Source organism: Epinephelus moara, chromosome 8, assembly GCF_006386435.1.
Source record: "Epinephelus moara isolate mb chromosome 8, YSFRI_EMoa_1.0, whole genome shotgun sequence".
Taxonomy (NCBI): domain Eukaryota; kingdom Metazoa; phylum Chordata; class Actinopteri; order Perciformes; family Serranidae; genus Epinephelus; species Epinephelus moara.
In genome coordinates, this window is record NC_065513.1 from 25,275,408 (window position 1) to 25,302,516 (window position 27,109).

General features: G+C 40.3%; 2 protein-coding genes across 5 annotated transcripts; both read left to right on the forward strand.

Annotated features, from left to right (window-relative positions):
- Nucleotides 1-45: 45 nt before the first annotated feature.
- Nucleotides 46-14,800, forward strand: hnrnpk (heterogeneous nuclear ribonucleoprotein K). Of its 3 annotated transcripts, none has more exons than XM_050050083.1 (17): nt 46-112; nt 1,137-1,210; nt 1,356-1,522; nt 2,013-2,110; nt 2,452-2,508; nt 3,477-3,520; nt 5,108-5,180; nt 6,056-6,169; nt 6,660-6,788; nt 7,095-7,426; nt 8,016-8,063; nt 10,386-10,425; nt 11,263-11,278; nt 11,688-11,720; nt 11,896-11,963; nt 12,477-12,646; nt 13,895-14,800. In XM_050050083.1, exons 3-17 carry the CDS (start codon nt 1,465-1,467, stop codon nt 13,923-13,925), a joined length of 1,311 nt encoding a protein of 436 aa, XP_049906040.1. In that variant the 5' UTR covers nt 46-112; nt 1,137-1,210; nt 1,356-1,464; the 3' UTR covers nt 13,926-14,800. The 3 variants fall into 3 exon arrangements, with proteins under 3 accessions (XP_049906040.1, XP_049906042.1, XP_049906041.1); XM_050050084.1 differs by lacking the exon at nt 46-112 and adding an exon at nt 115-196; XM_050050085.1 differs by lacking the exon at nt 8,016-8,063.
- A 1,068-nt stretch (nt 14,801-15,868) lies between these two features.
- Nucleotides 15,869-26,011, forward strand: qng1 (Q-nucleotide N-glycosylase 1). 2 transcript variants are annotated; one of them, XM_050052081.1, is made up of 7 exons: nt 15,869-15,953; nt 16,910-17,111; nt 19,611-19,761; nt 23,712-23,824; nt 24,461-24,604; nt 25,212-25,407; nt 25,506-26,011. In XM_050052081.1, exons 2-7 carry the CDS (start codon nt 16,926-16,928, stop codon nt 25,733-25,735), a joined length of 1,020 nt encoding a protein of 339 aa, XP_049908038.1. In that variant the 5' UTR covers nt 15,869-15,953; nt 16,910-16,925; the 3' UTR covers nt 25,736-26,011. The 2 variants fall into 2 exon arrangements, with proteins under 2 accessions (XP_049908038.1, XP_049908040.1); XM_050052083.1 differs by having other exon boundaries at nt 15,890-15,953; nt 16,887-17,111.
- Nucleotides 26,012-27,109: the final 1,098 nt, after the last annotated feature.

Below are 27,109 nucleotides of genomic sequence, written 5' to 3' on the forward strand. Positions count from 1 at the left end.
CTCACTTGTTTGATTTGCTTTCTGCTCAACCAATCAGCACACTCTGACTCAAGTTTTACATTTCCAGGTTCGGTAGAGAAGGAAGGGGGACGAGCGAGGTGTTGCACTGCAGGTTTGTGTTTTGACGGTATTTTCCTAGTTTTCTTAGCCACACTGAGCCTAAGGTAGTCGAAGAACACATATACAGTGAAAAGAAGTATGTCTTTAGCAGTCACTTTGTTTCTTAGATTGTATCCGATGCAGTGCTGCCTAATTAGCCGGCCTAGCTAGCTCCCCTTGTGCTCAACCCGAAATTATAGCAACATGGCGAAATTAGCTAGCCGTTAGCATGAGTGGCCCGGGCTGGTCTTTGTATTAATCGATTGGTAGCGTTTTATCAACCGACTCGTGTTAGATAATGACACAAGGCGACACTTCGCCTTGTATGCAATTAGTAAAGTGGTTGAAAGAGTGTACAGTCGATATTTAGTGGAAGTAGTAACGTTAGTCTAAATGCACACGGTGAAGCTAACGCGTTTCCCCACAGGTAGCTAACGTAACGTCAACCGCAGTTAACGACTTAGCTTAGCTAATGGTCCGTAACTTAGCTTCTGTGGAGCTACGTTAGCTCGCTTTCGGTTTTCGGTTTAGCATAACTTATAGTAGAGCTGTTAACTGTTAAATGATTAGCTTCGGTTGTTAGCTGCAACGTAACTTCGCTTGAAATTGAGAAATCGATGTGTTGAAATAGCATTAAGCTAAGTATTAACGTTATGTGGGTGTCTAACGTTAATATAACGTGTCTATCACTGGCTGATTAAATCATCTCTTGGTTGTGGTCGCCCTCCGAAGTAATGCAAATGTATGTTTCTGTCGCCACTCGCCACCCAAACAATCCTATCAATGTTAACATGCAATGACTGCCAGCATTGTAATGATAATCCTGACGGTCCTAAACGCTCGCTGGGTGAATGTTCATTAGCATTGCCGACCTGTAATGTTAGTTAAATATCAGTCACATCGATTCAAGTATAGGATTAATTCAATGAAATAAAGTGTATGTGATCACAATCGGTGCGTTTCAGACTTTGTTGTTAATGAGCTGTTTTTGTCATGTTACATATGAGTGTTTCAACTACCCTCTCCCTCCCCGACAGGTCGCAGCAGCTGTTTGGTCCTTGCTTATTTAGTTCCGCCTATCAACACGCCCTTGTCCCTGTAATAAATATCGGTGAGTGCCGGTTTTCTGCCAGTTTTTCCTTTCTCGTTTTTCTCGCCATGTCATCCCGGGTTCTTCTTGAATAGCCAGATCTCCAGCACACAGCTTGAATTGTCTTATTTCTTTTTTTCCCCTCCCTCTTCCACAATGCTGACAGACTGCCACAGCTCACAGGGGCCAGTTTTCTGCTTCTCTCTCCCTGCTGCTGCTGTCGCCTGTTCCCCGGACCGAGGTGCCCACCCTATCTCTTTCGCTGTCAGAAGACCATGGAGACAGAAATTGAACAGCAAGAAGATGCTTCATTCAGCAACACAGAGACAAACGGTATAAAACAAAGCTTTCTCTTTTTTTGGTTATGTTGTCAAAATGCACCAATTTGTTGGCAGGTTTTGTGTGTACATCATTGATATCTGTGTGTCATGTAAAGGAACGATAGCAATTTAAGAGTTGTTGATGATTTCTTCCAGCTCTGGTTTTGGAAAATAGTGCAACTTATCTATGATTAAAATCTTTCTCTTGGTATTCCTCTTGGAGGTTGTTGTTTGTTACCATAAGCCATATTTATTACAGTACCTGGTCTTGTCTCCCAAAGTTGTGCTCATGCTTTTATTAAAGCATTACAAAAGTCTTTCCTGGTTTTGCACACAGTGATCAGTTTAAATTTAGCTCATAAAATGAAAACAGAGTGCCAAATATCTAAGTCTTGTAATTCTGTTTGTCACTGCTTTCTGCATTCTTTTGATTATTTCATTTTATCTAGCCGAGGGATGTGTATGTAGGGATGTCAATGTGTGTTTTTATCTCCCTATGCCAGGTAAGCGCCCTGCTGAGGATGCAGATGAGCAGAAATCATTCAAGCGCTCCAGGAACTCGGACGAGATGGTTGAGCTTCGCATCCTCCTGCAGAGCAAAGTAAATCAGCTCCCCTTTCATTTCACGTTTCATGTCGAACCCTTATGTGATTATTCATATTTTTGTCTCTTTCTTTTGTGCACCCCTTCAGTCAGACTGATGATTTTTTTTATACCCCCTCCATTTTTTATAGCTTTCTTTTTGTTGCCCTGATCACATCTCTACCTTTTGAATAATTCATTCCCACATTTTTGGGGGGTATTTGTGCAGTCATCATGCTTTTCCTGATACTAATTGTAATATTCTATGGCACCTTGCCTGTTAATTGCAGCACCATAGTTAAGATTTTTTCATTTATTTGTTATGTTTTCAGTTTTTGTAAATATTTTCTGTATTCTCAGAATGCAGGAGCTGTAATTGGGAAGGGCGGCAAGAACATCAAAGCCCTTCGTACAGACGTGAGTACATTTTATACATTTCATACACCCTGAATTTTTATTTTGGTTAGAGTTTTTATTTTGTATTCTTTATTTTTCCCCACACTGGTGTTAAGCCTCCCAAAACTACCCAGCCTCCTCTATAGGACAGCAGTTTTTCTTAAACAAACATTTACCCTGGATAACTGTTTAAAAACTTAATTTGGTATTTGGCACTGTTTTCTTCTGTGTAAACAAGGGGTGTGGTTAGCTGATGCCTGTATTGATATTAGCCCTCTGTTCATGAAAACGTCTGACAAACCCCTTTTTATTCTCATATAAACATCATGTGATTTCCTCAGCTAAACTGGCCCTTGGCACAAAAATCCAATTTCATGTCCATGTCTTCATATTGGTAATTTATTGTAACTATGCTGTTGTGGCAACACTGATAATCTTGTTAATTTAAATCAATGGGCACGGTGCGGTGTTCATGAGGTCACCTGCACCACCAGCTAATACGTATGTTTTAATAAGTGTTAAGGCAACCTGACCAGTTCTTAATTCATTCAATGTCATTGCCTCTTTCTCTAGCCCTCCACAATTTGTTCTCCCCTTTCTCTCACTGTCTCTGGTCTATTCCCCAACATTGAACTTATCATGTTCTTAATATGCCATTACCCATTTTCCAATGTCACCTTTTCTCCTTTTCTCTCTTTGACAAACCAATCTCTGAGAGAATCAAATTAAAGTCACGTTTGAACAGTGTAGAGCCTGTATATTAAAAATGTATTCCTCTTCCCTCTTCCCTCTCCCTTGTTTATTATTTTACTGTTGACTTTTGCCCACTTCCTCCTCTGTTGCCCATGTTCTGGATGGCCCCTCCTGCGCCCGCCCACCTGACACCCTGGTTGGCCCTGTCCATAATCGTGCCCTGTCCCTAAATGGGCGCCTTACTTGATTGACATCTGTGCTCGAATGGCCCTGGCCCCTGCCCATGCCACGCCCAGTACAATGCCAGTGTGTCAGTCCCAGACAGCAGTGGGCCTGAGCGGTATGTCCCTAAGCTCCTCCCTCTCACTGCCTGACTACAGGTCAAACAAACAAGAAGAGATGAATAATAAATAGTCATCCTGCCTCTGTCAAGTCACTGTATTTTAACCTACCTGTTCTCTTAGTCTTTTAGCCTGAGTCAAAATGCCTAAATGCGTTCATGTCCAAATCTGCCTGTTGAGCCTGTAAAAGCCATGTCAACATCCTTTTATATGCCATTTTTAAAGTCACGTCAACATTGAAACTAGGCTGGTGTTGTCAGGGTTTTTCCACAATCTGCCACTGTCTGTTTAAACCTTTGCTATAATCTGTGCAATATGTACATGTTGTTTTTTCTTTTTTTAAATTTTCATTGATGATTATCTATCCTCCTTTATCTTCCGCGTTTTCACCTCCCTCCCCCCTCAGAGTGGATATACTGGTGTTCTTGTTTTTTTTCTGTTAGTCTCATAAGCTCACCTGCTTCTCGCACCATCCCATTCTTTCCTTGAGATGCCCTCATTATACTGATAGACTCAGATTGTCCATCCATTCTGAAACGCAAAAGGCAAGCTAGGATTCAAGTGTTGTGTGTTTTTCCTTTCCTGTCTTCTGCTTCATCTGAACTTTGTTACTGACTGCTGGAGCTACTGAATGTACAGATTATCTGTCTCTCTGTCCCACTCATTCCTGCATTCTCTGGTGTGACGTTGTTTATTGCTTCTCCCATCCCCTTAAAAAGCATCATCTCCAGTGGTGGCAAACTTCATTTTCCATGGTGTAATCTGCTCTGTTACTCTCCCTCAGCTGTCTACCATTCTACTTCCATGTACAAACTGTGCTTAAGTTTTCTTGATCAGTAAATTCATTGTTTATTTTATTATGTCACTAGGTGGGTGCAGACAACAAAATTCAATTCATTATTTGTTGGCCAAATGAAGCATCAAATTTTTAGTCAAAGGCAAGCCAACTTTTTTAAGACAGGATGCTTTGATAAAAATGATAACACTCACAGAGAGGATTAATTTGTTCTCTCTATCCTCGCCGATCTTCCAGAGTTGTGTTAGGCACCTTATTTTGGGTTTTTGTAGTTAAAATCTTTGTGGTGTGCATCCACCAAACTATGCTTTAGGATGTTAGAGTTGTCTCTGGCACCTTCGGTGCTTATTCCTGCCAGATCCTCCTCAGACTTCACCCTCCCCCGTCTTGCCCCTTCAGTGGTCACCAAATGCAGTCACTTTTCTTTGGGTCCCTTTTTTATTTTGTCTCTTTTCTTCCTTTCTCTGGACAAACAACTGTTTTCTTTTCATTTGCATTATTTGGGTACCAGCTTTATTCCCAGTTACAGTGTTGAATTATCAATCACCTACCATTTAGAAAACACTGGATCTCAACAGTTCATTTAGCCGTGTCAGTCTCTGAGTAGCGAGTTGGTTAAAATTGGGTGTGACTACTTTTTATGGCAAAAAAAAGGGGGTGTCATAATCTCTGATCTCTGATCCGAAATGTTGTTCCCTCCCTTCCCTGGGATGCCCTGGCACCCCCAACCCCACCCCACCCTCTCTGTGTGGCTGTGCGCTGCCTTGTCATTGGTGGGTGAAATATGAAGCATCCTGAGCATCAGTGCCGACATCGAGACAGTTGGAGAAATCCTGCTGAAGATTATCCCAACACTGGAAGAGGTGAGGACTTGTTCCACTTGTTTTCTTTCTTTCCATGGCAAGTCCCGTTGAACCCAGTGAAATGAACCATTTATTTTGAAGGGAAAAAAAACAGTGGATGTTGACAGTCGTCACCAAACTATATGTTGTAAATGTCCATTGTGTTGTATAGGGCTGCAACTAATGGTTATTTTCATTCTAAATCTGCTGATTATTTTCTTGATTAACTAATTAGTTGTTTGGTCTATAAAATGTCAGAAAATGGTGAAAAATGTTTCCCAAAGCCAGCGATGATGATGTCCACAACCCAAAGATATTCAGTTTACTGTCACAGAAGAGTAAAGAAACATTTAAGGAATCAGAGTAACTAATTTTATGAAATATTTGGTGATTTTAATTAAGTAGTTGACAACTAATCCATCAGTTGTTGCAGCTCTAGTGTTGTAGAGATGCTTTCAAGTTCATATAAAATGTGCAGTTTTGTACGCCTGCAGTGTTGATATTTTTGCCTCTTGTTTTCATTTGCAAATAAGTGGGCAAGATGCAGATAGGTTAAACTTGACTGGTGCATAACCTGTCTGCTTGTGTCTGAACACTATTTTGAGGCTCTGTATAACGCTGTTGCCATGTGCCTGTATCTGTGATTAATTGGTGGAAGAAAATGTAAAATAATCAGTAGGGTTTCTGTCACCGTACGAGTATATGCCACCCATTATCTGAAGTATGGTAATATATTCTTACTGTCATCTTTATTCCCTCTACATTAACTTCCTGTCATGTGCGTATTTGGTGGATGATTTTGCAGGAATTACAAGTAACAAGTCTCTGGCAGGTTTGAATCTTTCAGAGAGCTAAATAGATTATCGAAGCATTAACAGACTAACTGTTTCCCTCAGTACCAGCAGTACAATGGCATGGATTTTGACTGTGAGCTGCGTCTGCTGATCCACCAGAGCCTTGCTGGCTCGATCATCGGAGTGAAGGGAGCCAAGATCAAGGAGCTCCGAGAGGTATGTTAATACAAGGGATAGGGATCAGTGTTTTTTTTTGTTTTTACAATTAAATCAGTTGCAAAACAGTTTACGGAGTGAAATGTGTGAGTAATGTACAACATGGATTCTCACACAGCCTTCTGTCGCTGCCAGTTTTTCGGTTGTAACAAGAATACATTCCATGAAATGACTGGATTAAACCCAGCTGGAGGTACCCAGAGAGGATATCATTTTTTTGTCTCCTGTTAATCTTTTGTTTTGTATGGTTTGTGTTTGTTATTGAATTGATTTCTTAACTGTTATATTCTTCTGGCTCAATCTTTTGTGTCCTGCGATACTTCACGTACCTCAAAGATGTGGAATTACCCATCAAAAGACATGGTTGTGATTTGATGTGTGAAATGCTTGGAGTTAGTTCTTTTTTCCTCCAGTATAATCAGCTGCTGTATCACATAGTGGCTTTCTCTTTTCCTGTGATCCTTACGTGCGCCTGTATCTGTGTCTGCAGAACACAAAGACCAGCATCAAGCTGTTTCAGGAGTGTTGTCCTCAGTCGACAGACCGGGTGGTGCTGGTCGGCGGTAAAACAGAGAGGGTGGTCGAGTGTATCAAGACTATGCTGGAGCTCATCGCTGAAGTAAGTATCTTCTACAGTGGCTGAGAGGCCTTTTTGTAATTTGTCAAGTTTTATCCTTTTTCTGATTTAAGAGCTCTTGGTGAGAAAACAAATATGTCCACAGCATGTCATGCTCTAGCTGATTTTTTTAATTTTGTTGGAGATGAATCAGAACATGTAATTCTCTTTCACTGAGATTTAGTTTTTACGTTATGAGAATTTGTTTGTTGTTAATAGATTATTCCCAGCGTACCTGTATTCTTGTCAACTCTGTGTCGCAAATTCACTTCAGCAGCTCAGTTAATCTCCCTCTGTCATCCTTTTAAGGCTCCCATAAAGGGCCGTGCTCAGCCCTATGACCCTAACTTCTATGACGAAACATATGAATATGGTGGTTTCACCGTGATGTTTGAAGAAAGGGGAGGTGGTCGCAGGCCAATGGGAGGCTTCTCCATGCGTGGAGGGGGCAGGTCCAGCGGTGGAGATCGCGGGTTCGACCGAATGCCCTCCAGCAGAGGGGGACGGGGACCCATGCCTCCCTCTCGCCGGGATTACGATGAGATGAGCCCCCGTCGAGGACCTCCACCCCACCCAAGCAGGGTCAGCAGGGGGAGTGGCCGTGGACGCAACATGCCCATGGGACACCCGCACAGAGCAGGGTAAGACGTGAACTCAAATGATCTACAGTCTGTTGTTTTTTCTGTCGCTTTTTCTTCTACTTGTGCACAAACATGAGTCCTGCCATGGCGTGGCCATGTCATTGAGTTTGTGTTTAACTTGTTTTTCTAAAGCGTAAGTCTCACATGTCTTCTGTGTCTAATACAGATACTATCTTGGATGCATTATTTGTTTTACTGAACACTGTAGGGCCAAATGGCTGCATGATCCCACTCATCAGTTTGAAGTTGAGAGTCCTTTTACTCCTGTTAACCTCTTGAGTTTGAAGTGCTTGATATTTTAGACATACTAGGCTCTGCTCAGAGTTCCTCTTCTAGAGCACTTGTTTCCTCCTGCATCTGCATATACACAGCTCAGTCCCTCTTCAGGTGCTTATTTCCCATTCAGGCTCACCAAACTTGTCTATTCAGAGGTTAAACTGAGTCCGGTATTGTGCATGTAGTCCAGTGTCACACTGTGCACCCCTCTGGGAAACATTTGTATTCATGGTTATCATTCCATTAATTGTATGTGCTCATCATTGTATGTCTGGGTGTGTGTGTCTTTTTCCCATCTCCATCTTGCCCACAGAGATGATCGTTACTATGACTCGTACCGTGGCTCAGACGAAAGGTCAAAGTAAGTTTCTGTCCCCAAATCTTTGCCTCAACCCCCTAACTTTTCTAAACAGGGATACTTTGACATTCTAATATTTTTGTTTTATATTACTTGCACTAATAACCATTGGGTGGTGCTTCCTGAAGAGAAGCATTGTACCCTTTGGTCCTTGTGAAAATAAGGGTGTGTGTCCATATAGCCATTTTCTCTGACAGGAAAGTGCCGGCAGGGCGCTGGGGAGCGCTTCATTCCAGCGCCTCGTCAAGAAAACACTCCGCATGGGTTTTGTTTCCATGACAACAATATCTTGACAACATATAACCACTCTAATCGCCGCTGATGCACTAGCATCGCCCATTTGCTTTTTATTATCTCAGGATTGACAGACATGGCCAGAACTAATTTCTCCTTCGTTTTCTTGCTTACCAGTTGTGTCGTCACGATACTGGAACAGTATCTGGAAAAATACTGATATTCAATACCATTTTCTTTAAAATTGACATTTCGGGCATACAGTTAAACATTTTGATTTAAGATAAATATAACGAGGCTATAATATGACAAGCACGACTTTTCTTTGTTAGCAGCAGAGAACAGCAGAATGACTGTAGAGAGTAAGAAAGCACAGCTGGTACTGCTGTTTCGATACTGCAGAAAACGGGTATTGAAACCGTTTCAGATATTCACTATTAATAAACTGATATTTTTGACAACACAAGCTACCAGGTTGGCGAGTCCTGCCCCATCTAACATATGATTGGTTGCCTGAAAAGGAATGACAGTGACAACACCAACGATTTCTAACTAGAAGTGCTCCAAGCGGGCACACTAAAACTACAGAGCACTCTGTATAAAAGACGCTCGGTGCAGCGCCCTTTCTCTAGGTGGCCACATATACTCTCTCCTTTTGGGAAGAATTAAAAACAAATGCTGGCACTCAGGAAAAAAACGCTATGTGGACACTCAGCCGAAGTCATTTAATAGCGCTGACAGGTGTTCAGCATAATTTCCATTCACAAATGTGACAAATAATTGGCTATGATGGATTCAAATTAAGTGTTGAGGTATTCCTACACGTCCCTTTTTTCCCTTCTTACTACTTTTACCGTCGCATTTATTCTTTAATATGCTTGTTTATCCATTTCTTCTTATAGCTCTTGAGAAAATAACACTTTGTATAATCCTTTGCCCTCTTTTCATATCCTTAACTCTCAATACTAATTACTGCCTTTCAAACATCATTGCTCCACTCTCTGTTTGCCTGTAGTGCCCCAGCCTGCATAAACCCTGATCCCCAATCACCTGTTGGCATTCCACTTTTTTGGAGTGCTTTGTAGACAACTGCAGTGATGTTGTATGACCTCCTCTTTCCTGTGTTTAAAAACGCATCCAATCTGCTATTCACTCCCAGTTTTTCCCAGGTTGAGAGAAAGTATTTGTGGTGGTGTGTGCATGAGGGTCATGCGCTGATGTGGAGCTGACACATGTCACTCGAGTCCCTTGCAAAACGGCGTGCTTTCACAAGCTGGATTGTAACTGGAGAAGCCATTTTTCTGATATTTACAGTTGCTCATCGATGCAACATCTAAAATGTGAAGATCATCATCGCCCAAAGCCAGAATAATACTATGATGAGCTGACCTTGGTTCTGTTTCAGCTGTCCATGTTCAGATAAATGAAAAGCAAACTCATAAAAAATATGGCTGAAATTATTTGTAGAAAAATGCCAGGTCATCCTTGTAAGACACTTGATGATACTAATGGGTTGATTTTTGACATTCTTTTGATGTTAGTGTCATCGTAGCTAATGATACCAGCATGTAATACAACACGGCTACAGAGAAACACTGTCAATTAAAAAGCTATCAGCGATATGAACTTATGTTAAGGCTGTAGTTTGACGTGATAGTAGCATCTGTACATGTATGTTCTTAGCAACGGCAAGAGTATCAAATAATTCCAAACACATTTCTCCGGCTAATTCCTTTATTTGAGCTCAGTTTTGGGGGGAAAAAAAGCAGCAGCCCTTGGCTCTGATCATCATCACCACCACCTGTCACTTCTCTCACCATAACACTGTCAGAGCTGTTCCTGTTACTGTGTGGGAAGATGGCTGAGAGGAAATGTGTTTATACTGTAATCTTGCTCAGCGTGTGTGTGCAGTTTGACCTAGACCAGAAATTTCCTTTGGAATGTTGTCAAGCTTTTTTTTCTAAGCATTTTCTATTTCTTTCCACCCCCACCCCCCATCTCTCTCTCTTACTCTCTCCATCTCTCTCTCTGTTTCTCTGTCTCCCCACCACTCCCTCCCTCCCTCCTTCCATGGCACTCTCTCGTCACCAGTGACAGAAGAGGCAGACCGGATCGCTATAACGATAACATGGTTAGTGACCCTTTGCTAAATGCATGCAGCTCTGGTTCTAGCATCTCATTGGGCGCCAGCGTCCTCACAGGCTTGCACACTGGTTGGTCCTAGCACTAGACAATATGCTGTGATTGTCCATTGTGTCGTAATGATAATAGCGGTATATTGACAGTACAGCAGTAGCTGGTAACTCATGTACATATGCACGTACATACACTCATCTGAGCCCAATCCATGCATCCAGGCTAGTTTTTGCATCGTGTAAGCCATCCCACCAAATGACCATAATCACCACAGCCGGAGACACCCCATAATAATCAGCTATAATTGCCCTCTTACTGTGTACTTTTCACGGCCAGCCTGTTTTTCCTGCAAAGAGAGGGAGGATGTTGGGGGTGGGGAGGGTGGGGGTGGCCATGGTTGGTTGCTAGGCAATAATAACGCTTTGTTGACAGACTGGAAGGTCTCTCTCTCTCTCTCTCCCGCTCTCGCTCCCTCTCTTCCTCTTGGAGAGCTGGCAGGATACTGCCTGCCGTTGCTCAGCAACAGCTTTTTGAATTGCCTGTTGCCCTGGTGACAGCAGCAGCTGAATAGCAGGTGAAAATGGGGGCTGATGGAGATGCAAGGAGAGACAGGAAGGGGGGATGGAGGGAGGGAAGGAGGAGGAGTCTGGCTTATGGATGAAAACTGGGTGGCTTTTAGTTGAGTCTACTCCATGGACGAGGCTGCTGCATCATCCATACATTGGCGCGTACGCTCCTCCGTCCATTCACCTGGGATCTGTAGGAAGATGAAAACCAAATGGTGGTACCGCACCGTATGTAACCTATTTGTGTTTCTGTTTGTGTTTTACAGAGCGGAGGAGGATATGGTAAGTACTAAGCCTCGTATTCTTTCTGTGTCATTATATGAATGTGGCTTCAAGGCTGTTAGTGTGCAGCCCTCAGTGTTCTATTCAACATATCGTAGTGTCAAGCATTTTGTCTGAGTGTAGTGTTCGCAGACAAAATGACAATTTGTACAGTGACAATGTGGCTAGAAGGACATTGCAGCTCACATCGTGGCTGTTGGCTGCTGTAATATTGTGCTCTTATTGATAACCCAGTAAAATGACATCTTACTGAAAGTATCTGTGTTTACAACAAATGTTAAAGATCTTTAGGAAACGTATGATGAGTGACATTTGAGTTTAGTTCAGTTGTTTACACACGTCACAGATATAACTTGTCTTAATGTGTATCACTGAGTCAGTGTTGTTTCTTGCTTTCTTTTCTGCTCAGACAACAGTTCCTCCTGGGATAGCTACCAGTCAGGTGAGTCTCCGCACTTAGGGTTTTTTTTGTAATTGATTAATATGATAAAAAAAATTGCTGACGACAGCCAAGTATTGATTTTTAGCACTCTACTTACTTTCCCTCTGTTTCAACACTCCTCTTTTCCCTGTTTGTCTGCTTTGGTCTTCACCTCCCCCCTCCCTCTCAACATCAGGTGGACGTGGCTCCTACAGTGACATGGGCGGCCCTGTCATCACCACGCAAGTGACGATCCCTAAAGATGTGAGTAAATGCCTGCAACATAACCAAAGAAAGACCAGTGTAACTCACCCACTACACCCTCATGTCATAAATGACATTCAGTCAGACTGAGTAAAAACCCTACATTGCCATATGTGAGCTTGTCGTCTGCGCACTCTCATTATCCTCATATAAATTACATTTAATCATGTATGTGTGTGTCATAGTCAGTTATTTGTGCAGCAGCTGACTGGTACAGCATTCCAGTTGTAGGGACCAATAAGTCATGTTGTCTCCCACACATTGACTCATAGTGGTTCATAGTAATCTTTCAGTGTAATTAACAAAAATCCTTTGAGAAGTATTGTTCATCTTTTTATATTTACAGTGTTAAGAGACCTAAAACATTTAAAACAATATTTCCTAAACATATACATAACATAGCACATTTTTTAAGCTCCTCAAATGCATTCCCAGTTCTAAAGTGTTTCTCCGCATGCTTGTTTTTCTTTCCTCCCCGTCCCTCTCATTCTCTTCTCTGAACCCCAACGACAGCTGGCTGGCTCTATCATTGGTAAGGGAGGCCAGCGGATCAAACAGATCCGCAATGAGTCAGGAGCCTCCATCAAGATCGATGAGCCTCTGGAAGGTTCTGAGGACCGAATAATCACCATTATTGGCACCCAGGATCAGATCCAGAATGCCCAGTACCTTCTACAGAACAGGCAAGTTCTGACACAGCCTCATAGTATTACACTGATGTCCGTCTCATTAGAAGTATAAATTCTTAATTCAGCTCTGTAGTTGTAGTTGAACCATTTATCCCATCAAATAGTGCTCATCAAGCCTAGTAGCCTACTTTCAAAACCTCTATGACGTCATCCTGTGGTTTCTTTACCTGGCCTGAGCTCACACTTATTGGGTCGCATCATAAAAGTATGTTGACGCAACCCATCTTTAAATTGCAGTCTTGTAAACTCACTCAAGTAAAATATTTAGAATACGCCTTTTTTTATTTACCTCTTTTTTAACCCACTGAACCAAACGTATAGATAATAGATTTTGTTAAGATTGTAAATGCTTACATGTGTTTTTCTGAAATTGCATCCTAATAGTAGGAAACCCACTTCTTGTTGGGTTATGCATTTCTGTTGCCTGCTGTCTCTTCTCCACTAACCCCCTTCCTTTCTTCCCCATGCAACCTGCAACTAGTTCAAACCTTCCTCTTGCATGAAATGGCTGTGAAGGAGTAGGCAAATGCAATAGTACATGTTGCATTTCTTTAAAAAAAAAAAGTTTCTTTGACTGTCACATTTGTCCATTGAATATGATTGGTAAAAGAAAAAAAATAAGCAACGTCTATTTGCCATCAAAGCCGTTTCACTGTGAAGCAGGGAGTGGATTGATTCTTCCCCTGGCTGCTGCTGTGTGGAAGACTAGTGATTTTGTTGTTTTTAGTTAGATCAACCGACAACAAATCACAGTCTGCCAAATAGCACAGGCTCCTCCTCTTCTGTCTTCCTTGGCAACCAGTAGGCACGTATAATACACACTACTTCCTTGTTGATGCTATCCGAGCTTAGCCCCGAATGCTAATCCAGCTGTAGGCCTGCCACCGCTGTCTCATGAGTAGTGTAGTGTTGCCATGGTAACTAACCCTGCCTCCCTCTTCCTTCCTCCCCTCCCCTCTTCAGTGTGCTGCACCTGCTTGGACACAAGGACTAACTACACCCCTCTTTTTCCTCCTCCTTCTCTTCCTTGCTCTCCGTCAGTCACTTGTTTCACGTCTTCCCCTCTGCCTGTCTTTCTTCCTCGCTGTCTGTCTGTCTCTCTTCCTGCTCTGCCTCCCCACCCGTTTCCTCCCAAGACTTCATCCTCCCACAGATGCATAGCTATATATTTACACTGTCATCGACTTGTGAATTGCAATTTTCTTGTGTATTTTATTTATTTTTCCACTCTTTTTATTTCAGTGTGAAGCAGTACTCTGGTCATTTGCTGTAGACCCAGGAGACTCAGATTGAAGCAGACTCAGATTGCCCCCCCTTCCCCCTCCCCTCAACCTTTCTTCCCCTGTCCAACACATCCCCTTCAGACTATTATTCTGGATTGTGGGTGTCCTTTTTGAATTTTATTTTTGTATTTTTTAATGAAACAAATGTCCAACATTCCTGTGCATAAAAGAAAATGTAGATGTTCTGCATTTTTAAGAGTGTAGTCCATTAGTTTATCAGATACACTTTGCTTTTTTTTCCTAACACTCACATCTATCAAATTATTCTTCAGTCTCCTCAAAGACAAAAATAAACATAACCTTTATTTTTTGATGGTTTTGATTTTTATGACTCGTATGTGTATGTGTGTCTCCAGTTTAAATCTGTCCTGTGTGTGTGTGCGCGCATGTCAGCGTGTGTGGGTTTGGTGTGCTTTATCATGTCTATATTGGTCCCTTCACACACAGTCGTATCACATTACCACTCTGTGCAACATGCAGAATGTAAGCTACGTTTCTTTTCATATTGAACCTTTTGTTTTGTTTTATAGAGATGTGGGAAATTTTACCCTTCACAATGGACTATGGGATGTTTAAGTTAGGATTCTTGTTCACACCTGATACAGGACAGTCTGACTAATTTGTATGAATATCCATGGTAGTTGTGTGATAAAATAAATCTGAATAATTTGAGTAACTCCTCAATAATACGAACTTGTAGTTAGAAATTTGTTTTGACATTTTATTAGAGATTTGACAAATGATATTGAACTTATCTATTTTGTCCCTGCAATTTCCTGTGCTCTACACTTGTTTGCTCTTCATGCTGTAGACTTCACATTGTCAAATTGTAAAATGAATAAAGATGGTGCCACTTTTTACTGAACCAATTTGCATCTTTAATGAGCTTGCTTATTGAACGTTTTTTGGTAAAAATCATTGCAGCTGGATCACTTGTCGGTGCGCAGATGGCATTTGGACTAAAGGCTAATGTGGTTGTTCAGGCGACAGTCCAGCTACCATTTCATGCAGCTTAAATTTAAAGCTACGACGATCATGAATTTTCAATATCTCTACAAAGTGTTTTATAGGTTTGTCAAAAATGTAAGAAAATTGTGAAATCACAAAAAGCCCAAGCTGACATGCAAATTATGTTGTCCAAAACCCCAAATATATAGGGCTGAACGATATGCCAAAAACAGTATTGCGATTATTTTTGACAGATTGCAATATGAGTAGCGATTTTTAGTGGGAATTTTTGCATTTTACTTTTACTGAAAAAGATTTATTAATGATGGTAAGGTGCTTTTTGCTACAGTCTGTGCCAAACAATCATGTTCCCTAACATCTGGAATATGATTTGAAGGCCTGGGCATCTCTGTAGCACCACAACACTTATAATGGTATGTTGTAACGCATTTTACCTTTATTAAAAAATGCAACTCCTATGATTTGGGTGTTGCACTTGGCCATATTTGATTTCATTAATTGTGCAGCCCTACAAAAAAATACTATCAAAAACGGCTTAGGAAATGAGCAAATCTTATAAAAGCAGCTGGAATCTGCAAATGTGTGGCAAAAATATTTATATATTTACTCGTCAATTTTTATCAAAATTGTTGCCTATTCATTTTCTGTCGGTAAACTAGCCGATCGCTTGTTAGATTATGGAAACCTGACCATAAACGATCACGTTTGCTTACCTGTTGTTAAACATTATTTAAATTCATGTTCATTGGGTGGTTACCGGATGCATTTTAACTCAAATTTTAACTTAAATTAATAAACGTTTAGGGCGTCAATCGGCCCAGAACATATATAACGTTGTAAAATAAGTTTTATAGAGGAAAATAAGTGTTTATTTATTTTTGCGTATCCATAACGGTTATTGTCTTCCGGTTCCCTCTTCTGGCGTCTTGTGATTGGCTAATCAGCCCATGATGCGCTCACAGCGGAGGCTCTGATTGGTCAGCAGCGGGAAACCAGGTAGTGGCAACACGAAGCAACGCGCGTGCAGTGTACTTTCCCTGCATTCATCGGTAAGTTCAGTAAAACATCCGCTTATGAATGAAAAAATACGTATATTGTCGCTTAACAGGAAGTTTCCCCGCTGTGAAAGCTGCGTAGTATAAGTGTTGAGAAAGTCAGTGGCTAACGTGACTACCCCAACAGACAGTCACTACCTGCACTTTGGTCGCCCACTCTTCACTGAAACGTAGTGACGTGATGTCCATATGCACTGACCCACGCAAAATCCTGCTCTTTCCATAAAAAAACAACTCATTTTCTAAATTTCAGTGTGGAGAGTATCTCATGTGACTCACCACAGAAAGAGCACCGTGAAAATGAATTTCATTCAGGAGGCCACTATGTTTGTGCGTCACAGTATCCTTTTATCAGTCTGAAAGGGAACACATCATTAACACAGACACTGGACACTTCAGATAGATGGAAAAGACTCGGCAGCTTTTAGAGCTTGACAGAGAAGGATACAATTTAGTTTTGTTTTTTTAATAATGGGGTTGGTCAGAGATGTTCCTGTGTGCAGTGCTTTTATGTTTTGTGCGCTACAAAGCACCTAAATGAGAATAGAGTGAAGTCCCACCATAGAAACACTGAGTTTCTCCTTTTAAAAAAGTAGAAATGTCCTTGCCTTGTTACATCTCTCCCATCTTGATTATATATTTTCATTTTCGAATGATCTAATAAAGCAGGGATAATCTTTAGAATGGCACTTCCCCAGAGATGTATGTAGGATATTGCTGTTTCACTATGAAAAGGGCACAGGCGTTCACACCCTCCCTGCACCCACCCATGCATGCTCTTAGAAACTGCTCCTGGAGATTGTAATGTGTCTAAGTTTTATTTGCAAGCATGAATGTGCTTTATGTGTTAGAAAAGATCAGTATATTCATAGTTATCTCCTCGGATTCTTGTAGGGACTGTAGCTCATGTGCCAAGTGTCCTGTCAGGTGTTTTTCTTCTCCATATACAGCATTACAGTGACCATCATGGAGCCACCTTTGTGTCCTCGTGAGTCTGGGCAGTTCATTGCAGAGCGCAGTAAGGATGTGTTTGTGGAGGAAGAAGGAGTGCAGAAGGTGGCGGAAATGCTCTACAACCTCCGACACAGTGACGATCTGACAGCAAGTGGCTGGAAGAAGGCGAATCCATTGGCTCCAGAGCCCACCTCTGACCAGGGGAGTCTGCTAACAGCCTGGGCCACTAACAGAAATAGATTATTTTTAAGCATACCTGAGTAATGAATCACGTGGTGCATAGAAAATTTTGTTCAGTGGGAACAACATTGAGGTTTTAATTATTTTCATATGTACTGTATAAAGTATAAGAGGGCCCGGGATTCATATCTTTAACCATGCTGTGATATGGACAAGATGACAGAGTGAAGTGTCAGATGGTTTGACATGTGGCTATTGTGGTCTGAAATCCTACATGCGTCAAATAATTTGTAGGATTATCACATAAGCAATCAATACATTATCATTTGTTGCTTATGACAGCTGACATGAAACTTAAATCCATAAAAATTGTCAACCAGTTTTAACATTTCAAGGAGATTTTATACTCAAGTGCTGTACCTAAGTACAATTTTGAGGTATTTTAACTTGCCGTGAGTATTTCCATTTTACACTACTTCTCCTCCACCACATTTCAGAAGGGAATATTGTACTTTTTACTCCACTACATTTTGCATTTAAAAAAACACATGAAATGCTTATAGATATGATGCACCACTATAATCTACTTAGTAGTGTCTAATTTCTGTAAAACTGGCTCCACACTGTTGAACTAAAACATTAAAATGCTCTTACATGTGTTGACTAGTGGCAAAAACTGAACAATGCAATGTACTATAATATAACTTTGAAAGAGGCCATTCAGCATAACGAGTGCTTTACTTTAATTACATTATGTTAAGTGTTACCACTGTACAATTACTTAAGGAAAATTAAGTCAGGACTTTTAATTGTAGGGAGTTTTTTAGGCCATGATACTTCTACTTTTACTTAAAGGTCTAGTGTGTTGGACTTAGTGGCATCTAGTGGTGACGTTGCAAAATGGAAACTTCTCCCGTGTGCCAAGCATCGATGTATAAAGGGAACTGGATGCAGTATCGGAGGCGGGCCCCTGTTCATTCCTATGGAAGTTGCTCAGTGATGCATGAAGCCAAATTTGTATTTCCACGGTATGAAATTACCTGGATCTTTGGTATTATGGGGCCCACAGAGCAAGCGCACTAAAGACGTATGGGCCGTAAACATGCCACATCTTACACCTCCTGGAAAGCGCGAGGTCAGCGCTGGGTGCTACTCTTGTCTACGTTGTGCCAACTTTCAAGGGTGCGAAGGCAGGTTGCGTCTGAGGTTGCTAAGCGTCCATAACCAGCATTGTATCATAGCCTCCTTACTTAGTGCAGAGATGATCTTCTTCCCGGCATTGTTTTGTAGTGTGTATTAGGCAATTGTCCGTGGGACAGATGTTAAGATCTGGCAGCCCTGAACTAAAATGATCAACTTCTACTTCATATTTACCACAGACTGATATTCTTGGAAGAAAGAAAAGATATTTGTTGGATGTGATTGGTTGTTCCTTGTCACATGACATGAGGTGCGCACTGCTGCAATCCAAAAGTTGAACTCTCAGAGTGCAGTCGTAGCACCCTGAAATATAGGCGCTCGGAAACGCGTGCACGCAGTGATGGCATTGGTCTGGCGTTTGAGTTTGAGACGCGTCTACATTGAAATGTATATGCGGCATGTGTATCGCCCCTTGTGGCGGCTGAGCGCGGTTTACTCCAGTTTAGTTCTCTGCCAACTTGATGGGGATAAAAATGATTAAATCATGCTGCTCTTCTAAACTTTAGATTGGTGTTATCAGACTGAATAGATCAAATTCTGATAGTGAAGTTACTCATTTCACGACGGTTGTGACCCTCAAAAAATAAATCAACTCATTTATCGATGTCTCTTTGACAATGTAAGTCCATAAAAAACGTCTTTTTGGGCCCAATGGCATCACAAGACGGACTCGAAAGTTATAATTAGCTTCAAAGTGCTGTTTCAGGGGGCTTGGTGCCAGATGTGTAGGAGAACATCGGTGGTTGGTGCTAAAACCTGAGTGGCCCTATCTAAAGCAAGTGTTTGGTTTGTCCATTCTAGTATTGTATAGTATAGTATAATATTCAATTTCTGCCCATCGCTGCCCCTAAATCCCACACACTAGACCTTCAGGTGGATGTTAATTCATTGGTCTGGAACCAGGCTTCTCTTATACTTTATTTAATAGAAACTGGCCATAAATGAGTGAGAAGCACAATTATAGAAAATAAAGTCATCACAGCTCAGGAGTTAATTATTCCTGATATTTACTCAGACGTTGGGAAAATAATTATTCAAGACAGCAACTGGTGAATTGAATATTTTTGCCTGGAGCATCATCTGTGTCCACACACGTACATCCCATGGTGGAAGACAGAGAAGTGAATCTCCACTAAATGAGGAATTCAAAGTAGAGAAACCGTTTTAAACAGATTCCTCTATCCATTCTTTTATCCAATGTGTCCTCAGTACAGTAACTGCCTGCTTACTCAACACACTGTTAAAGCATTTTGATCAACGTTTCAGGTTCCTAGCCTTTTTTAATGCTGTCTTGATAATTTGTGTTTTTCAACATTGCAGGCCTTGAACTGGGTGTTTGTGGTCGACACCATGAACTTCTCCTTTTGGCCCGAGAAAGAAACTCAACAGTGTGAGGTGACCTATAAAGGGACCACGTACACAGGCTACATGACCCTGTGTGCTGCCATCACCAGGGCCATGGAGGAAGGTAAGAGCACGTTTAAATGATTCATCTGTGTTTTTGCAGGATTAAAGGAGTGTTGCAATGGCATCTTTATGAGTTTAAAAATATCATACATTGTTTTGTTTAGTGGTACAGAACATAAACGCAGCACTTCTGTTGTTGCTTCTGTTTTTCATGAGTTGAAATAAAAGATTTTTTTAAGCACACAAAAGGCTTAGTTCTCTTACATTTTGTTCACAAATTTGTGTTAGTGAGCACTTTGCCAACATAATCCATAATCCATCTACCTGACAGGTGTGGCATATGAGGATGCTGATTATTAAATGGCATGGTTGTTACACAGGTGTGCCTTGGGCTGGTCACAATAAAGGCCACTCTAAAATGTGCAGTTTGATCACACAACACAATGCCACAGATGTCCTAAGTTTTGAGAGAGCATGTCATTGGCATGCTGACTGCAGGAACATCCACCAGAACTGTTGCCTGTGAATTAGTTGCTCATTTCACCACCATAAGCCATATCTAATGTTGTTTCCAACAATTTGGCAGTGCATCCAACCGGCCTCACAACTGCAGATGATGTGTAGCCATGACAGATCAGGTCCTCCACATCTGGTGTCTTTATCTTCAAAATCTTCTAATACCAACAGCTGATGCAGCTGTGGGTTTGCCCAACTCACAACTCACAAACTGTCAAAAACCATCTCAGGGAACTCGTCTCAGTGGCTGGTCCCAGACCATCTTAAGGCCTTTACCCGCTGAGTCAGTTTTTTCGTCCCAAGTTGTCGCACATCTCAAAATAAATATAACCTCACGTTGTGTCATTTATGTTTGCACAGTGAGTCCAAAACTTTCGTCCGTCATGAAGGTTTTCAGAAAAGGTTTGATTTTTTTTGCATTTTTCGCATCTGTCAGAGCCTTCACAGACATTTGACCAAGAATCAGTGAAGAAAATGAAAACAGAACAGGGCGCACAGAATCATTTCATAACTCAGATAGCTACATTCAACAGGTCAGATATCAATATTCAGGTGGACAGCTCCGCCTCTTCATGTAGCTGCGGTGCCAAATGAAAGACAGGGAGGGAATGGTGACAGCAGATAGGTAACTCCAGTCGAGAGAGGCAAAGGAGGAAATATGTCTTCATTTTGTCAGGTATTGTGAATTTTCACAATGAATAGAACAATAAAATGCATCGGAATCGTGTACAAGGTTTCTGTGCGCAAGGATTCATAAAAAAATGCATTAAAAAAAAAAAAAAACGGACTCAGTGTGCAAAAGCCTTTACAGGTGAAGAAGCCAGATGTGGAGGTCCTGGGCTGGCTCATTAGGCTGGCTGGATGTACTGCCAATTTCTCAGAAACCATACTGAAGATGGCTTATGGTTGTGAAATGAGCATTCAGTTCACGGGAAACATGCTCCCTCAAAACTTAGGACACCTGTGGCATTGTGTTGTATAATTAAACTGCACATTTTAGCATGGCCTTTTATTGTGAGCAGCCCAAGGTACACCTGAGTAGTAATGATGCTGTTATATCAGCATCTTGATATGCCCCACTTGGCAGGTGGATTTATTATGGATTATATTGGCAAAGTGCTCATTAACATAGATTTAAACAAATTTGAGAGCGTAAAGCTTATTGTGTGCTTAGAAAGGGTATTAGAGCTTTTATTTTAACTCATGAAAGTGGGAGGAAAAACAAGTGTTGCATTTATATTTTTCAGTTTGTGTACATTGCTTCAGCTTGCACACAACTTACCTCCTTTCAGTGTTGAGGTGACAGATCATCGCTGTTTTGGTGGGCAACATTTTTGCATAATTAATTGCACTTAAACAGAAAATAAACCACACACAAAAACAAAAATCATGAGTGAGAGAAACACCAGACTCATGAAGCGAAGTTAAGGCCATGGTCTAACACTGTCAACTGACTTCTTTGCCTTTTTGTATAGATGGCTTTATCCTTTTTGTGTGCAGCTTCATCTCTGGAGAGAAGGATGTATAATCAGGGCCCTTTTTGATGTCTCTTTTTGTTCCTCTTTTCTGTGTGCTTTTGTTGTGCACTGCTATTACCAATTATTGTGTATGTGCCCTTTACTTGAACTTGGACTGCTGGGAAATTGCTTGTAGCTCTGCATGCGCCTATGCATCATTCATAATTAGCGTGAATGACTCCGGATATGAATCAATTATGTCTCATATGGAATAGTGCTCTCAATGTGTGGTCGCTGTGGCCTTTATAATTACAAGAGATTCTTTCAGAAAAGCTCAGGTAGCTCTGCTCCACAGTGTGAATCTCGAGGGTTAACAGCGTAAGATCAGAACAAATTATGTCTTTTGAGTCACTTGTGAGAATTGGCTGCTGTGGAGTTATATTCCTGTTGTTATAGCGTGCCATAAATTTATGACTTGGTAGCTCGAGTGCCCTCTGTCTTGCTCTCCAGTAGTTCCTGTCTCAAGATAAATCCATCTTCACTCCACAGGCAGTGGTGGAAACTTACTTAGTGCACTCACACAAGTATAAATTTTAGGTACTCGTACTTTACCTGAGTATTTCTATTTTATGCTACTCTGTATGTCTACTCCACTACATTTAGAGGGGAATATTGTACTTTTTACTGATTTATCTGACAGCTGTGGGTACTAGTCAACTTTGCTGATTAAGATTTCACATAAAACCACATGATACGCTCTCGCTCTCATTAACCAGATGGAGAACTGAGCTCAGAAATGGGAAAATAGACTTTGTGATTGTTCAATAATAAGGCCTCTATTCCCAGCATAAACTTAACACCTCCAGATATTGGACCATCTGTGAGTACCTGATTGTGTGATGTATTTGGATGCATGTCCGTGGCCAGTGTGACATTATGTATGTTTGTTTTTGTTTTATTACTTATTAGGATCTATTGTTATAATTATTTCATTATTTAACAACTTTTCTGTTTAAATATGTGATTATACAATTAATGGCATCCTCATTTCTTTATAGGGTGTCTGCAGGTCCTTAAGAGGTCAATTTAAATTTAGAAACATTAGGGTTTAATTGTCATTAAATAGTCTTAAATTTGAATTTGTGAGGTGCTTATTGCCACAAACATTTTATTTAATTTCATTTATCCATATTTAGATTTCTTCTTTATGTAAAAATGAATCAAGCTCGTCTGGATGAGTCCACAATTCTGATGTTGCAAATTTATAAACCTACCACTGAACCTGATACTGTCATTTTACTTTCTAGTTATACTTACCTGTTGGCAAAATGTTGAGCCACATATATTATACTTTCCTGCGATGCTTGAACGAGAAAAATGTGCTTTGTTTTTCTAAAAAGTAAATCGTAAATTGGGTCAAAAATAATTTTGAAAAGGTGTGAAAAAAACATAAAATGTAAGTGTCTGGTACTTGTGGATGCAACTGCTTGTTTACTTATTTATTGTTTGTATTGAAAATGACAATAAACATTAAAAAAAAAAGCATATGATATGCTTATATGGTATGATGCAGTACTATAATCTACTCAGTAGTTTATAAAGTATCCAAAATTGGCTCCTCATTGACAAACTCTACATTAAAATTCTTTCATTCTTTCTTTCATTTCATGTCATAGTTAATTGCAAAAGAACTCTTGCACACTGTCTAACTTGCAATAAATAATTTATTTGCAGTGTGCGGGAGTCCTTTTGCAACTTTTTGGTCTTGTCTCTCCAACGCACCTGTCTTTTTTAATAGATGTGCAAAGTGTTTCCTTCATGTCTTAGTTAATGACACAATACATTTTTAAGATATAACATTGAAAAGAGCCATTTTTGCATACTAAGTACGTTACATTTATTGATCTTTATTCCGTACTTTTAGTTGAGTAAAACTTGGAATTCATTACCTTAATTCCAAAGGGGGTATTTTTAGACTATCAAAGATTTACTTTTACTTAAGTCAAGTATCTGAATAGCTCTCCCACTCTCCCCACAGGTATACCTATCACTGATCCCAAGTACTTCTCTCAGATGAGTGTGGAGGAGTTGGGACACGTCCTTCGATCAGACAATGAAACACCCATGCCCATGCTTAAGGAGCGCCACCAGGTTCTAACATTATCATGTTAATGTTTGTGGTACTAAGACTGTAACAATCATCAACATCCACAAATTGCTTGATTGATTTCACATCGGTATCACGACTGATACATGTGTTCCTTGTGTTTTTATTTTATGTTTAAAACTTCTCAGTTTAAAGACAAACATGATGTATCATCTCATCTCTCCAATCATAAACTCTCAACAATAAGGTCCTCGAAATCAAAAACCAGCATATTATTAACTAATGATTATTTTCATTGACAGTCTCAGTTATTTTCTCGATGATGTCCTCAATGAAACCAGAAAATATTCACTTTTAAGAGTCTGATATCAGAGAATTTGGACTTTCTTAAAAACTACTCAAATTGATTAATCGATTACCAAATTAGTTGGCAATTAATTGCAGCTCTAATTACATCTCTACTTAGTAACTAAGGTGTCTCAGATCATATTGTTTCTGTGTGTTTTACTCTGCCAAAGAAAGACATTAGAAATAGATTTTAAAGCTCACATAATTATTATTTTTGTCTGTAACTGTATTCCCTTTAGGATAATTGGAAATCTAAAATGTGCAGCTCTTAACCTCCCACTCATCTTCATAGTTAAATTTGAACACATCACATGCTGAATGTTTTTCACAAGGTGCTGACTGAAGGCGGCCGCGTGCTACAGGAACACGGCGGAAGCTTCCGGAGTTTTATCAGCCAAGCCGGGAGCGATGCCCGGAAGATGGTGGAACGTATCGTGGAGAAGATCCCTTCCTACAGGGACGAAGCTACATATGAGGTCAGAGTTAGAGATGGATGAATCTGAAATTGTGGAATATTTCGTGTTTGGAATTTAGTGGATGAAAGTTCATGTTTGCTCCCACAAAGCATCCTTGAAATTTTTTTCACATCTCAGATATTAAACTAATCATAATTTCTGGTTGGATAGGTTTCCTTTTACAAACATATAAACTGGACCTTTCACAACATTTGGGGGGAAATGGCTCTGAGGTTTTTTATCTTTTTAATTTCACAGAGGCAGTTTTTCTCCAGGACGCACTGTATGTACTGTCCAGCTGTGTGGACACTCAGAACTCATAGTCTAATGAAAATATACAGCATGGATAAACACTGAAAGCATATATGAAGTGTATTTAATCTGAGATAAATGTATGCGTTTGGAAAACCTAAGATAAATCGTGATGTGAGAGTTCCACCTCCTGGCCAAAGACAGTGTGGCAATAATGCTCTCTTCATATTTTTAAGTCAGTTAAGGAGTAAATGATGCTCTTTGCACATGAATTTTTGCCATGATATTGTCTTTGTGTAAGAACATGTGTCTAGCAGTGGATCAGATAGCACATATTGTGTAAGCAAGTGTCGAGTTGCACAAATGTTTGTTTCAGGGTAAGAGAGTCTCCTTCTACAAGCGAGCCCAGATCCTGGTGGCAGATTTCTGGGGCGTCATGGAGGCCAGAGGAGAGGGAGACATCATTGGCATGGACTGGCTCACCATGTTTGCAGACTATAGGGTCCCTCAGGGTCTCGTGTACCTCGGAGCGCTACGATACTCTGAAGCACTAATGCAGGCGCTGAGAAATGGTGAGACAGGAGTGTATGTGTTCATTCTCGGCTCGTAAATAAACCAGTCATTTAGGAATAGTAATAGTATAATTTGCATTTCCTCCCTTTTCTCTCAGGCGAGCTGCTGAGTTCAGGGGACAGGAGGGAGGTCGAGATCCGAGGTTGTTCGATTTGGTCTGTGGAGCTGATCAAAGACCGTCTGTGCAAGCTAGTGCAGGAGAGAGACGGACAGACCTGCAATGTCAACTCAGCGATCATCGACTTTTACCTTTGGCCTTACGCCAAGCAGCACCATAAAGAGATGGCCCACATTCCTATACACCACACACGCTGTATTTACTACTGATGGGTTGCCTGGCAGCAGCAGCACATACAGTAGGCTGCACGTCTCAGTGTGCAGCTTTGGCATCAGTGCCTTTCCCTGGGAAAAAGCCAATCACGTCTCTGTGCCAGATATATGTACAAATGAGTTTCTCTCTGGCTGTAATGGAAAGAGGTGTCAAGTTTTAATGTAGCTTGTTGGTCTATGTGGAAAGAGGCACGGTTGTCCATTTGCAGTCAATTAAAATGTTTACTGTTGTTGATATGGAACATTTTCTAATAAAGGTCTCACTGCAACGAAGCACAAGTGATGATATACTTTATGTGAACATACAAGGGTGGACTCATCAGCCTGTTTGTGATGGTTTGAACTTTTTAACTGAAATTCATCAAACAGTTAAAGTGAAATAATTTGATTAGATATTCCAAGTTAATTATTTTAAAGTAATGCTGCAATGATTAATTACTGGGAATCATATTTCATATCATCCACTGCTTTAAAGCAGGATGTCTGCAGGGAAACTCCTAAAGAAAGTTTTTGAAGAGATTTATAATATATTTAGTGATCACAAAAGGAAAGGTTCAGTGTCAGATCAGAAAAACACTATTTAGGTGAACTAAAAGCATCTGGAATGTGTGGTTACTGTATCCAAAGTGACTGGAAATTAGATAAAATAAATTCTATAGCTCAAATTATGTGGACGCATCTAGTGTATGGGTGGAGGAAGAGAAAGAAAAGGCAGGAGAAGAACCATCAGCCTCCAATTAATATCAGAAATATCATACAAGATGTAACTTTTCCTCGGGGGAAATAAGATATGGTTAGTTGGTGTTAAGTATTGCATAATAAAGCATGAGAGGTAGCTATTAGGAAAATGTGTTCTAAGAGGTTTAAATTGGATATTGAATATTATTGTGTATATTTATAAAGAAAGAAACATGGGGGCCTCAAATAAGTCATTATAAAATATATAGGCATATTAATAAAGTAAAAAATATATGAAATATTCAAATAAATTCATAAAATATTTTTTAAAACGATTAATATGATATCATCTAATCATAAGTTTTGAGTTCATTTTTACTTAATCACAGATTATTTTTTTTTACTTCTAAATGGCCTTATTTCAGGATGGCATTAAATGGCACGCTGATTTTGTTTATTAATAATTAATTAATTCTTTTACTTTATTTATTTTTTTTAAGTATTCTACTTATAAAACAGTGAGGTACTTGTGCTTCACTTTAGTATTTCCATTTTTCTGCTACTGCTACTCCCCTCCATCTTGGAGGCAGTTTTAATTCAGTTACTCGTTACTTGACAGATTCTGATTATCAATTCAAAATATAATCAACTAATAAATTATTGTGTATCATTACAGATTAAATTACCCAGCAG